The sequence below is a fragment of the Cuculus canorus genome, chromosome 1 (genome assembly GCF_017976375.1).
Source record: "Cuculus canorus isolate bCucCan1 chromosome 1, bCucCan1.pri, whole genome shotgun sequence".
In the NCBI taxonomy this organism is placed as follows: domain Eukaryota; kingdom Metazoa; phylum Chordata; class Aves; order Cuculiformes; family Cuculidae; genus Cuculus; species Cuculus canorus.
This window is the reverse complement of record NC_071401.1, coordinates 60455028-60468658: the sequence shown is the minus strand read 5'-3', so window position 1 is coordinate 60468658 and position 13631 is coordinate 60455028. Positions and strand designations below refer to the sequence as shown.

The 13631-nt window shown below is 35.7% G+C and overlaps 1 protein-coding gene across 5 annotated transcripts in view; it reads right to left on the bottom strand.

Moving 5' to 3' along the window:
* The window catches only part of RBM26 (RNA binding motif protein 26), a 52771-nt gene that overhangs the window by 38038 nt on the left and 1102 nt on the right, over positions 1-13631 (bottom strand). For all 5 annotated transcript variants that reach the window (XM_054056748.1, XM_054056749.1, XM_054056752.1 and 2 more), the window contains exons 2-4: positions 1887-2005; positions 1210-1346; positions 274-362 (exon numbers count right to left, since the gene is read on the bottom strand). In XM_054056748.1, the coding sequence (XP_053912723.1) occupies positions 274-362; positions 1210-1346; positions 1887-2005 (345 nt within the window). The remainder of the gene's footprint in view (positions 1-273; positions 363-1209; positions 1347-1886; positions 2006-13631) is intronic.

The window sequence follows — 13631 nt, the reverse complement described above, 5'->3', positions numbered from 1 at the left end:
ACACTAAGAAGTTACTGAAAAGAAGGCTTCTAAACTAAGTGACCACTATTCAATAATGAGCAGAGTAATTTTAATATAAGCCACAAACATAACATAAAAATGAATCATTGAACTCTAGAGTTCTATGCACACAATTTAACTACATAGACATAAAAGTCTTTTTAGGTATACCAGATGACCATACAGAAAGGAAAAAGTCAATTTATTAACAAATTCAAATACTAATCCATTTGATTACTGATATAATACAACAGGTTAAGCGTAAGTTATTACCTGGTATCTCTGTAGCGAGAACTTGACTGAGGAGGGCTGTGATTTAGTCTTCTAGAAAACTTTTTCTCACGCTCTTCCTCTTTAACTATCTGAATTTAAAACATACATATATATTAGATCAAAACGCAAGTACACTTTAAACAGAGACTTCTACACACTCAAATAAGAACACAACCCTCAAAATGCTGAGGAACATCAGCAAGAGCATTGAACTGAAGCAATATTTTTGCATCTAATGGAATTAAAATATCTTCATAACATGAAAACTCTGTATTCAAGGCACAGGGTGGGAGAAAATAAAGCAGTGTAAGCAATCCTTACTGTATTGCACTGAAAATACATCTGCTTTGGCTACAAGTGGACAAAAACCCATACTGAGGTGAAGTGACAGATCTGGGAAGACATGAACATTCAACAACCAACACAGTAAGGTCTTCTCCTCACCAGCAGGCTAGCTGGTTCAGATCACTGATAAATACTTCCATGCAGCCAAACTGAGGCTGCTGTTGAAAAGGACAAACGTACTCTCTTTTCTGGCTCAAAGAACAACATAAACACTTGAGATGGAATAAGGATGTTACTTGGATCAAGCAGCTGGAGGAACGAAGACTGCCGTTTGGAATGGCAGCATGGATTTATGCAGAATAAAAGGGCAGCATAATTACAACAGCAATCCTAAACAAAGAACTAACGTACGCCGTACTGCAACTCCTGCCCTAGTCAATAACCTTATCTACTGTAACTATTTAGAACCTTTGAAGCACCCCTTATATCTAGAAAAACTGTGCAGAAGTACTCAACACAAGTCTTCTGACATATTTTAATAATGTACTATATCTTTGGGGACTATTATTAATAAATAAACACAATGGAGCTGAACTGCATGATCAAACTACAGAAATGAGAAAAACCATGCAAAATAAAGACAACGTCTACCTCTTCTTTTTTTGTCTCTTTTTCTTGGTGCTGAAAAAATTCTACTTTCAGGCTTCCTGACGATGGCTGTTCTGGAGGAGGTAGATAGCTTTTTGTATTCACAGCATCAAACAGTTTTTCCACAAATATCTGCGTTTCTAAGAGTAAAGTATACAAATACGCATATTATTCCAAATATCAGTTAACATTTGCTTTAAAAATAAACTAAAAAGAACCCAAAAGACAATATTCACCAGAAAGTTAAAATGATTAGGAGTGTTTTTTAAACAACCTTCTGCGAATTTTATATTTAAAAAGGACATTTACAGAGTTAAAAAACCTCTCAATAACGATGATGTTTCAAAAAGGTTTTCAATCCTTGAATTATTTAACATCTCCTAAATATTTGGAAGAATAGTTCTAGAATATACACAGAGCTCCAATGCTTCAAATTCTGCCAACAACTCTTCACATGTTATTCCAAGAATAAAAACAGACAAAACATATACCTAACATATACCTACAGTGCTACACACCCATTTAACATCAAATTACATTGGGAAAAATTTAAATACAAGCTTCAAAGTAATAAAGCTAATATAGAGATAAACACACAATTCTATGGTGAAAGATTGTCTGAATGATTTAAGCAGGATAGATATTTTGCTCAAGCTTAATGGTTGTGATGAAGACAATACCTTTTTGAAGAAATACATCCAGCTGATCAACACACAATGCCTTCAGTTCCTTTTCACTTTTATCCTTCTTTACCAAAGCCAGAACATACTTAGCTAGGGCAGATGGATCTGCATCGCATCTGCAGATAGATTTAAAAAAAGAAAAAAGCAGCAATTAAATTAGAGTAGTTAATGTCTGAAGCTGGTACAGCCAATACATATAAAGGACCAAAATCTTTCCTATCAAAGTAACTGAAAAACAGTCGGGAGTATTTTTAAGACAGGGTTCGGATAGTTAACATTCTTAACTATCACCTTTCTTTTCCAGAGAAGCAACTGCCTAGAACACTTCCAAACAATATTTCACAGAGCACCTTACAGCAAACTATAAAGAACTACTAGAATGAAATAACTCAAACTGTCTTAAAAACAATTACAACTATTTCCATAGTTTCACAACAATGAAATTATTCATTCTGAATGTAATAGTGACTGTTAACATGGAAAAGTCAGTCTAGCCAATTACAAATTAGTATAGAGATACAGCAGAAGTGATCCATGCTGTAGAAAAATTCAGACTCTGAGAACATCTCACAAACATATTTTTAAAGAATCTCATTACTAACTACACATGAACACCATCAACTGAAAAATCTTAATTCTGAAAGCCTAAGACTAAAGTGTTCATGTAGTATTATTACAGAAATATAAGAGTCACACAGAATGAAGTGGAATTTAGAGGATCATCCCTTTTAGATATGTATATTCAATCTAAAACCAAGCACAGAGCACATCAGTGTAGAAGCTGATGATCTTGCACACATCAACAAAGAATTCTGAGTTAAGTTGTGTATTCCCATTGAAGAGAATATTATTTAACTGACAACTTCATTATAATGTTCCACAAATAGTAATCTACAATGAATTCCGTAGTGTTGCTATAGAGTAAAGCCCATCAAAGCAAGCAAGAATACCGGAGATAACCATAAAACTGGTGAGGCATTAGCTTATTAGACAGAACAGCAGAATTTTCTTAAATCATTTAATCCCATTATTTAGCATAAACCAAAGGAAGACCTCAGACCCCTCAAAACCAGGAAGATTTAACACATGTACACTGGTCATTTGATACAGATAGCTAGATTGTTTGGGTGGTGACCAGAGTTATTATTAGTGTGTTTAAAGCACTACAAGAGGAAAAACATTGCACTAACACATCCTAACTGTACGTTATGTCTAGCAATAATAACTGAGAAATAAGTAAAATTAAACTGTTGCCACGGATTTTCTCTGAATACAAGCATTACACAAATACTGTCACAGCACATAAGTCCACTGGTCAAAATGAAGGAATAAAACAGCAGTTTCAATCTCTTCCACATTTCAACAAATTGAAAATCAGTGCTGAAGCTTAATTATAAATAAATGTGAGTGTTGATCATTTCAATGACATGTATCTTAGACACTGGGCAGAAGAAACCAAAACCTTCACCATAAGATGCTACTTAATTCCCCCCTCCAAAGAAACTATCTTCTCTACAGCAAGCGACATCCTCTGTGAAAACATATCAACCAAGCAAAGGAAGCAAATCTGTCGGATTCTACCCTCAGGAGAGCCTTTAGATAGCTCAGGCTCAGCAGAGAGTGCTCTGAAGTTAAAGATCAGAGCTTCAAACATAACCCAACATCCTCTAGAAAGCAGGCAACAGCAGGATTTCATGTTATAAAAGCAACCTGAGCTGTTAGGGGACATACCACAGCATCCTGTATTAGTCTGCATTCTTCATAGGTACAGGAGAAGGAAGTTCACAGTTTACATTCTAGAAGAACCTGCACACGCTAAACTGACAAAATGCAAATATATACTACTAACCAAAAAATCAGGATGCACATCAATTGAAAATTCTCTGGAAATGTTTTCCTTCAATGATCACATCTGGTTTGCTCCCTTTCAGACTTAACAATTCTTTATCCAGAAGAAAAAAAAATGTCCAAGTACAAAGTCATCTTGGAAGCAGGCACATAACCTCCTACAGTGACAGGACTGCACTGTCTCTTACACTGCTAGCACCTGAACACATCCTCAAGCAGATTATCTAAAAGCCCAACAGCGTTCATCACAGGCTGCACTGAGGGTTCTCAACCAACACAGGTCCCAGCAAGCCCCAAGGCCAGCATTTCATAAGTTCTCAATGCTCGATTTTGCAAATTTATTTATTTTTTTACTGTTTCTTAATACAACTTCAGTGTCACAACAAAAGATTCAGCTCTCTCACAGTTTCAAGGTGAGCCATGCCTCAGAAAACTAGTGTGTTATTTTTATATTATCAACCTACAGTCATAACAGGAAAATAATTTTGGGGGAGGGAAAGCTTCTCAAATTATAATCCTCAATTATTTTCTCCTCCTTTCTATTCTCTAAAACGATCACATAAAACACTACAAGCTGAACTGGCTTATTTCAATTTCCACAAATCTGGTTCTCATCTGTTAATACCAACAGTTGTCTATCACTGTTCAAAATCCACTACAATTGATTTAAATGATGATACACCCAAAATTATTTTATGACTAATGGGGAAAAGAAAAAGTCAGTCTGCAAGGTAAAACCCCACTGCCATTAACTACTGCAACATAGTTTAATTCTCCAGCTGCTCCAGTAGGGAACTAGACAACAACCTCCTATTCAGTTTAAAGTAATTCCCCCTCTAATGAGTAGGGCATAAAACAGAAAATCTTGTCTGGAAAGCCACCTACATGCCAAACAGTGTAACAAAAAATAAAAACAAACAAAAAACCCAAGCCCCAAACAGGCAAACAAAAAATTGTTTAAAATGAACAAACAATTAGTGTTTTCTTTCCTCCTCCTCAGTGATGATTTTGGAAATGTTAATATTTACCACTCCAGAATGACCTCAGAATTTTAATCCATGCACCCAACTCCAAGATACATCAACACAACGTACATGAATGTACTTTTAATTTCCAAAACGCAGAATCACTTTCTCCTCTGGCTCTGTCTTAGCATTGATCACTCATATGTACAACACAAAACAATCGTACTACACTATTACTACTCAATATGTCAGTGTACAAATCCCCCTGTACACAACAGGAAGAACCTACACATTTTCAAGCTGGAACTATGTATTTATTTTGGCTATTCAAGAAAGACTATTTGTCAAGAAATACTAACAGATTAATTACTTCAAAACAAGGCTAATTGGCAACAATAAATAAAATGCATTTCATGGTAGAGTGAGATGGAGTAAATGCTTTTTAAGTTGACAGTAAGATTATGTGATTTCTTTCCACTTTTTTAAATTAAACTACAAATGATCTTTACACAGAAAAAGGCTGACTTCCTTTTTGATGCACCCGCTTGAAACAAATCTCTTCTACATCTGTTGCACAAAGCCTGAAAAACGCCACAAGCAACAGACCTATTTTCTACACAGAGCTAAAACGACTTGCTTGTTTCTGTAGCTAAGATATTCTCTAGTATTTTAGATAGATTTAACAAGGTTATAGCTCAATCCTTTCCGATTCTTATAAAACACTGCAGTTTTGGTTTTGTTAAAATGATGCTAAAATTAAATTGCTATCAACCTGAAGTGGTGGTCTCGAAAAGTAAGAAATTAATTTAAACCTTACAGGAGGTCTGCCTGGAAATTTCTGTCTTCTATAACTATTAAGAATTCTATGTATTATCATTAGTTGTCTTGTTTGGGTGGATAGCTGCTTTTTTTAAAGCAATTCCTTTCTACTTTTTCATTCAAACTGACTTCTGAAATGTTGCATATAAACTCTCTATCCTTTGGTTTAGTCAACACCTGCTGCTTTGGATTATAGGAACCTTGAGTTTTTCTGATAAACAAATTCTTATCTTCTCTAGTTCGACAGTATTTTCTTAGAGAATAGCAGCCTATGCATGTGAATAATATGCAATATACTTGCTGTATCTTTGTTGGGCATACATGTACTTCTCCCCCATTTTGAGCTAGTTTTATCAGTTTTTCTAAACCTCTGTCTTGGTCTTCTAGTCAAAAGTGGTTTATTAAGTAACGTCACTTTAAAGAAAACAGGAGAGGCACCCATGCTGACAGCCGCAAAACACACTGTGTAGCAAAAGGACTTGATATATCATGCTGTATTTTCCTAATATTTATAAAGATCCTTAACTGACAATTCAGAAAAACAAGACGAATCAGACTACCACCTAAATATTTCAAACAGTCAAAGCTGTATTTGACATTAAAAATAAATGTATATTTCCATGCTAGTATTCACTGAAAGATGCACATTTTCCATTGTTATATACAGGTTAGGATCCTTAGCTTAACTTGAACGTGGCGTGGTACATCACAGACCTGAGCATAAATGGAATCTGTTTGTTGAAAACGTGACAAATTTAGATATAACTTCATTTTCATGCCAAAATTTGACATTCACTGAAACACTCGGAACACTCAAATTCACTGAAACATGTAAAATTTTAACAAACAAACAAAACCCAGTAAGCATAAGTAACCTGAAATCATTACAACTGCACCAAGTGCATCCCAGTATCCACTACAACTAAACACCACAGCACATTCTTAGACGCACTTTCTGTATCATAGAATGGTTTCAGTTGGAAGGGACCTTAAAGATCATCTAATTCCAACCCCCCTGCCATGGGCAAGGACATCTACCACTACACCAGGCTGCCTAAGGCCCCATCCAACCTGGCCTTGAACACCTCCAGGTAGGGGACATCCACAACTTCCATGAGCAAGCTGTTCCGGTGCCGCCACATGCTGTGAAAAATTCCCTCCTAATGTCTAGTCTCAATCTATCAGTTTCCAATACTCAGATTTACATATTTTAAAATACAAAATACTAAGTATGTTCTGAGAACCCACATTAATTTTTATAATCACCATGCAATTATAGTCATCAGCCTTAACTTACAAATGCAGTGGATGTGGAGTACGTATTAAAGATGTTTGCAAAATACATTTCTAGTGTAGCTGTACATACGAACCCCCTTAAATAATAACAGACTTAGAAAGACTGTGAAAATAGCTAAAAAAAGGCAGGTAAGCAAGGGAGAAAAGTCTTTGTACATAAATACTGCAGAAACACCATCTTTAAGGTATTGAATAGAAGCACATAGTAAATACCTCTCAAGCTGTAAAAGGGGATAAACACAAAATTCGAACACTATATGCTAAGGCCATATTGCCAGAGCCCAAGAACGTGTTTAAGTATCAGTACAAAAATACACATTCAAATGAAAGACAAAATCTGCTGTTTGAATATTTTTAGTGTGAAAGGTGTCAAAAGGGAAGGCAGATCTGAAAGCCTGTTAGACTAAATATTCCACTATCAACTGGGAACTTGGGCACGTCTACCCAATAGGTCCCTGAACTCTTCACCAAGTAAATATTAATACAGGGCCACTAGGACTCATGTTCAAATACTTACACAGACAGAGAACAAAACAAAACAAAAAAAAAACCAACCCACCTGATGAATTCTTAAACCAAGACAAGGAATAAGAAATGTAAGGGACTAATACATTTCAAGCAGACTCAAGAATGACAGTTGTGAAAAATCAATAACATACCTGAACATTTCATATATTTAAAGAGCTTATTAACATAGCCTACCCTACTCCAGTCCGACTTCCTTGAATGTTTTCTTTCCAACATGACAAAATAAGGAATGAGTGAAGATACATATTCTAGAATCCTACCTAAATACCAAGCTGAAACCTTTTAAAGTATTAATTATCTTGAGGAAAGGTCTTAAAATACACAAATCCACCTATCTTCCTCTTGGAAAAAAAGATACCTCCAGTGCTCTGAAGTTCCTCATGCTGCAATTCATCATTTAAGTTAGTTATTAATAAGCAGCCACTTTGAACTGCGTCCTTAAAAGAGTAATTACTTTTTAAAAAGTGACCAGAAGCAATACCTACAGTATTTGCTGCAGACCTGGTACTATAATGCTAGTAAACACTACAGAAAACAATTTAGCAATAGAATAATTCCTTATTTTGTTAAAAAACTGACATGGCTAAACAAAGTGCTACTTAAATTTTACAGTTAGTAAACAACTCAATTTTATTTTTTTTTTTTCAGCTTTTGGGCAACATAATTTACTTCACATTTTTGTACATGCCTCTTCTATGAAAAAAGATCTAGTATTCTAAATTCTACAGCTTGGTGAAGATGTTTGGATAATGTATGCAAATTCCTGATGGGAGATATACATAATTAGTATTTACCTATAGGGTATATAACCTTTTTACTACCTGTTAGAAAAAAGAAAAAACCCCAAATCATAATATGGCAGTTTTCAAAAAGTGAACACAGTTACTTACTTAGGAGAAAATGTATGCTTAGAGGAGGGAGAGGAGTGAGGACTGAAAATAAACTTCCATAAAGTTTCCTTGCAACTAGACCACTACTTTTTCATTTCAGATATATTTAATCACCTCTATTTCAAGCTAATGCCAAGACCCTCAATCATTTGGACATTTTGGACACTGCTAGAGTGCACACACTACTTTAAGATAGTAAAAGAAACTACATAAGGGTTTTCCCCCCCCCCTTCATTTTTTTGAAATGAATGTGCAGACCAAAAAGGTGCTGCAAGCCCTGAAACTAGTTTCTTGACAACTTTAAACTACTACAATATACTGAAACTGCAAAAGCATGTCTAAGCCCTCCAGGCAGTGAATGGTCCTTCTGCAAAAGGAATAACATGTACATGCATGTTATTCATTGTACTCTAATCCCGAGAATTTACAATCTAATTTGCATGGTCTAGTTTTGTTGCCTAAAGATGAATATTTATAATTCTCAAGATTACTGCTCGGTTCTTGACATTAACGAAGGTGGACATAGTTACGTTTGAAGGCAGAGAGATATGTTTCGTATTTGCATGGCGAAGTGGGTACAGAAAAGCTAGCTTAATTTAGGTAGTTGTACCATTCTGCTGTGTTGCTACTAAAACAAACAAGTCTATTAAAAGCAACAGTGTTCAGTAAGTAAAATGAATGACAAACTCATCCAACTTTAATCTTGAGCCACTAGTGTACATGAGAAAGACCACTCTTATGATGCTCATTTTCATTAACTCTTTAACAACACTTAAAAGTAGTAGAAACAGTGAGGAATGCAAGTCTCCAATGCTGTTGCTAAGTTACTGACGTCACTACAACAGTTCTAAATTATCATGATGATACCCAGATCTGACATGTTCATACAGCTGCAACCAGTAACCAGCAGCTTAAAATGCCACCTCTAGATTCAAGAGAGCTCTCATGAGGCATAACAGCTGTCAGCTTGCTGGTTGTCCAACACACATTCAATGCAGAAAACAAAGATCAACATAGTGTCTCTATGACTTGCAATGCAGCCAACAGGTTCCATTTTGCTGCTGACGTTCAGTGGAAGAACAATGAAAGTTTCCTCTAACAGGAATACTTTTCTCCTCTTTTCTGCTTTCAACTACACCTTAAAATATCAACGTTTTAACTCTAAGGTAGTATTTTCACACAGAAGCTGGACATTCTACATTAGGAACCTCTATTTCTCAAATACAGCAGCTCTCCACCAGTCAGGTGAACAAACTAGCAAATTTCATAACAGATGTGGAAGAGTAACTTCCCAGTGTCAGGAGAGGGTCACACCAGCTACAGGTATCTGTGTTTTGTCTTAAGTTATAAATAGCTTAATGTAAAGTGTTAACAAAGTGAAATGAAGCGAAACACCTATTGCTTCTTAACTTCCTAGGAAGTTTAATGCAAAACAAGAGTGAAACCTCCTAGTGGGCCAATAAGAGTTCCTGGTATGCCACATGTACATGGAAAGGAATGATTAAGTTTTTCATTTTAACTTATTTCTATCCTTTCAGCATCTTGGCTTATTAGTGTATTACTTATACCACCGTTAAACCTTTTTTATTCATACCTTTCTTAAGGTGAAGATAAGTAACTGTTAAAAACTAAACCTTTTTTATTCATACCTTATCTTAGGTGAAGATAAGTAACTGTTAAAAACTAAGCAAAGATGCAAGCTGCCAAAAATATGATAACCTTTAAAAAAGGAAGGTTAAAAAGCAGAACAGTGAGGGCATAACAGAATACTAGAGCCATAAAATATTCCAATGATAAAAATACTCAAAATATTCTTCAACTATTTGAATTTTAATCCCTCTGACATAAGCAGATACAATACCATGATCACTTACAATGAAAAAACTTTCCTCTTTAATGAGGTATGGCTAAATCCTGTATAGACCTTGCTTTAAGTATTTTTTTCATCTTCCCTGCACGTTTTATTTAGTACATAAATGTAAATACAGCAAAGTGGAGAAAATTAGATATGGGAGCCTTAATCACGTTGTAAGTAAAATTCAGTGGGCCACTGGATGATTTTAATTAAATCTATTTTACACAAAGTAATTAAAAACAAGAAAATTTTCCATTGAAAATAATTAGGGCAAGGGGGAAACCATTACAATATCTTACAAGGCAAAATGGTGAGTGCGGCTTTTATATTAAAGTGCTAATCTTTTCACAGGTAGAGATTCAAACAAATTCAAGAAAAAAAATTTAAAAGACAGCCCTACTTGTAACCTGGCCAAGCCAGATCCTGATATTCCAGCAATGATTATACACACAGTTTATACAAGATCTGGAATGGACTCGCAGAAAAGAAATACATCCCAGTAAGATATGGCTCCGTGAAGACCCTGTTAGTACAGAAATAAGAGGTCACAGACAAAGTTATAGTCCAAGATTACCATTATTTTCAAACACTTTATAGGAGCCAAGTCACAGCATCTAACACTAGAAACTAAGCATATTACTGTCTACAAGGAACGATGACTTGACAAACACCTTCTCTACAGAGGCGGCTGTACATACCTTATAAGATAGCCCTACTCAAACACAGAGCAGGCATGGCACAAAAAAAAAATCCCACTCTCTCCACTTTGTTTACACTAGTACTACACTCACATAGATGTATCTGTAATGGTTGTGTGCATATCTAATAATTCTCTGTACACCAAAGTGAGCTTCTCAAGGAGTTATTTCCTAAACCACAGAAGCCAGCTCTCTTTGGAGACCTGTAGAAAGTTATTACAGAGCTACCACCCCACAAGTAGAGATGGACTGTGCAAATGCTTCAGTAGAGTGGCACTTGCAGTTTCTGCCTCACTGCAACATGACCAAACTCGGATAAGTAGTGTTTGTATACAGGAACACCAAGGCTTTGCCAAAGTCATTGGAGCAGTCCAAAACAAATAAAAAAAAAAAAAACAACCAGCCACCATAAACAAGAAAACTATAAAACTTAAACCCTCTATCATCCCACTCCTTCAAACATTTTGTCCATGAACAGTGTTTCCCAGAGGCACCATGTGAGAGCAATCCAACAACTAAATGATGTCCAGTCCATACAATTACGTAACACACCTGTTTCATTATGCTAAAAAGTTAACATTCCTGCTAATGCTTTAAAACAGTTTATAGATAAAATTTCATGATGAAATGAAACAACTTTTACAGATATTAGTATCTTCTAGTTCTGAAACATTTCAGAGGCAGACCTATAACCTTTGAAGGAAGTTATGCATCCTGATTAAAAACAGCCAGCTACTTGGAAAATAAAGCTTGGTCTAACCACTCAGCTCTAGCTATTTAGCACATAATACAGACCTATGGCTATGTGTATAACATTTATTTACAGATCTTCCTAAATACACTTCTCCCCTTAAAACTACTAACAACACCACCTCTGTAATGATCTAATATGGCCATGCCCTCCTTAGTCTACCTAGGAAATTCAGCTGCCTATCTTGCAGCTAAAGGTTTCTGAAAAGGCCACAGGTAAAAATTAAAAGGAACAGACAAGTTAAAATTATTTCGAGGCTATGGTAACACCTCCAGAAGGACAGCACTTAGGGCTTCACTGCACCAGTACTATGTTAACAGCAGTTACTTCTTCAGGAGCAACTTCTTTAGAAGTAACTGCACACTAGAATTTTCATACAGCCAGAAGCTATGGCTGTAGGCACACATTTCAGAGAGCTGAGATAAGAAGTAGCTCGAAGAGTATTTGACTGTTAGGAAATTACAATCCTTCTCCACTAATTCCAATATTTATTGGAATAATGCAGTTACAGAGGACTTTGCGCAAAATTGAATGACAGGTGAATTTAACAGTCCTGGCTGGCTTATTTCCTCTCAAAGATAAAAACTCAGATGTAACTTCTTCAGGCCAGCAATGCTCTACTCCATAACATAGTATTCCAGGATGAGAACCACATCTGAACTGCTCACACACTATCTTTACCAGAAACATATTAGTCCTTTCAGTGTTAAAAAGCAGAAAACTGCACTGATCACAAAAGCTGAAAATCCTAGTTTCACCCTTCAACTGCTGATTATCACTAGCATATATCACAGTGCAATATTAAAACAAACAGAGGAGCACTGAACAATCTGAGTTTGTTATCGGAATAAGACATTACTACTACACATCACTAATGAATGGAGCTCAAGGAGAAAGACTGAGGAACCACACCGAGCTCCAGCTAAATGTTACCTGGCAAATTTTCAATACTTTATACATTGTGAATAGGAAACGCTTATCAATCAATGATAAAGTCAAACTTGAGCTCCTGATGCATATTACTCAAGAAAGAGCAGAAAAACGATATAAAATAATTCTGGATTCAAATTTGTAAAATCCAAAGAATCTAATGTATTTACTCAATAAAGAAATTGTGAAGTCAACGGAAGCCCTCCTGTAAACGCTACTAGCAGACTTCTAGTTTCAGTTTTCACAAAATTTAAAAATGCTCCTTTCAACTGTTGATATCTTAACATACCAATCTCCAGCTACCAACCAAGCAAGAGATAATCGGTATGATTTACCATTTCAAATTACCAATGTGTATTTTGGAAACAAGACTTTCCAAAGTTAAATACAGCCTGTTCCAAGCCTCTTGACTAGCACACTCGAAGTACTGATATCAAATTGCTGATTGCCATTAACAGAATATTCAGGCAAGAAAGTATCTAAAGACTAATAGGGAGCATTCCGCACCAGAGCATTACCTGGATCTATTACCACAGAACACAGCATGTTACTCTACTATTACCTTACCAGTGTGCTGTTATTCTAATAATATTACCTTACACTGAGCCAAGAGAAAGATTAATTCACCTGCCCAGAACTATAGCTTTACAAGATGATGCTTTTTTTTTTTTTTGCAAATAATAAAAAAGAAATAATAGCCCTACCAGTCTTAAGGGTCAAACCTTTTCTATAAAGGCACTCTGAATTAGGCATGCAGCAAGTAATGCTAAGTCTACTGAAATTAAGTTCAAGACTTATCTATTTCAGTGTGGTCTGAATTAGGCTTTAAGGAAAAAAAAGAACACTACACTTCCTCACCAAAACGTAAGTGAAGCCCTCCTAAGAACATCCCAGCATTTCCCAAATTATTTCAGCATAAGCCACACAAACTACGCATGTACATACGCATACTTAAGTAATGGCTATGGAAGCCGTAAGGCAGCATTCCCCCCACACACACTTCGATAGCATCAGAGTAAAACTAACGGTAGCCAAACATCTCAGAATAAAAGTTAATACTAGTATTAACTTATAAATTCTAGTTCTATACACTCAAATCAAGCTCCAGAAATTTAATTCAGACCTGTTAAAATGATGTTTCAGAATAACAAGTGCATACTTT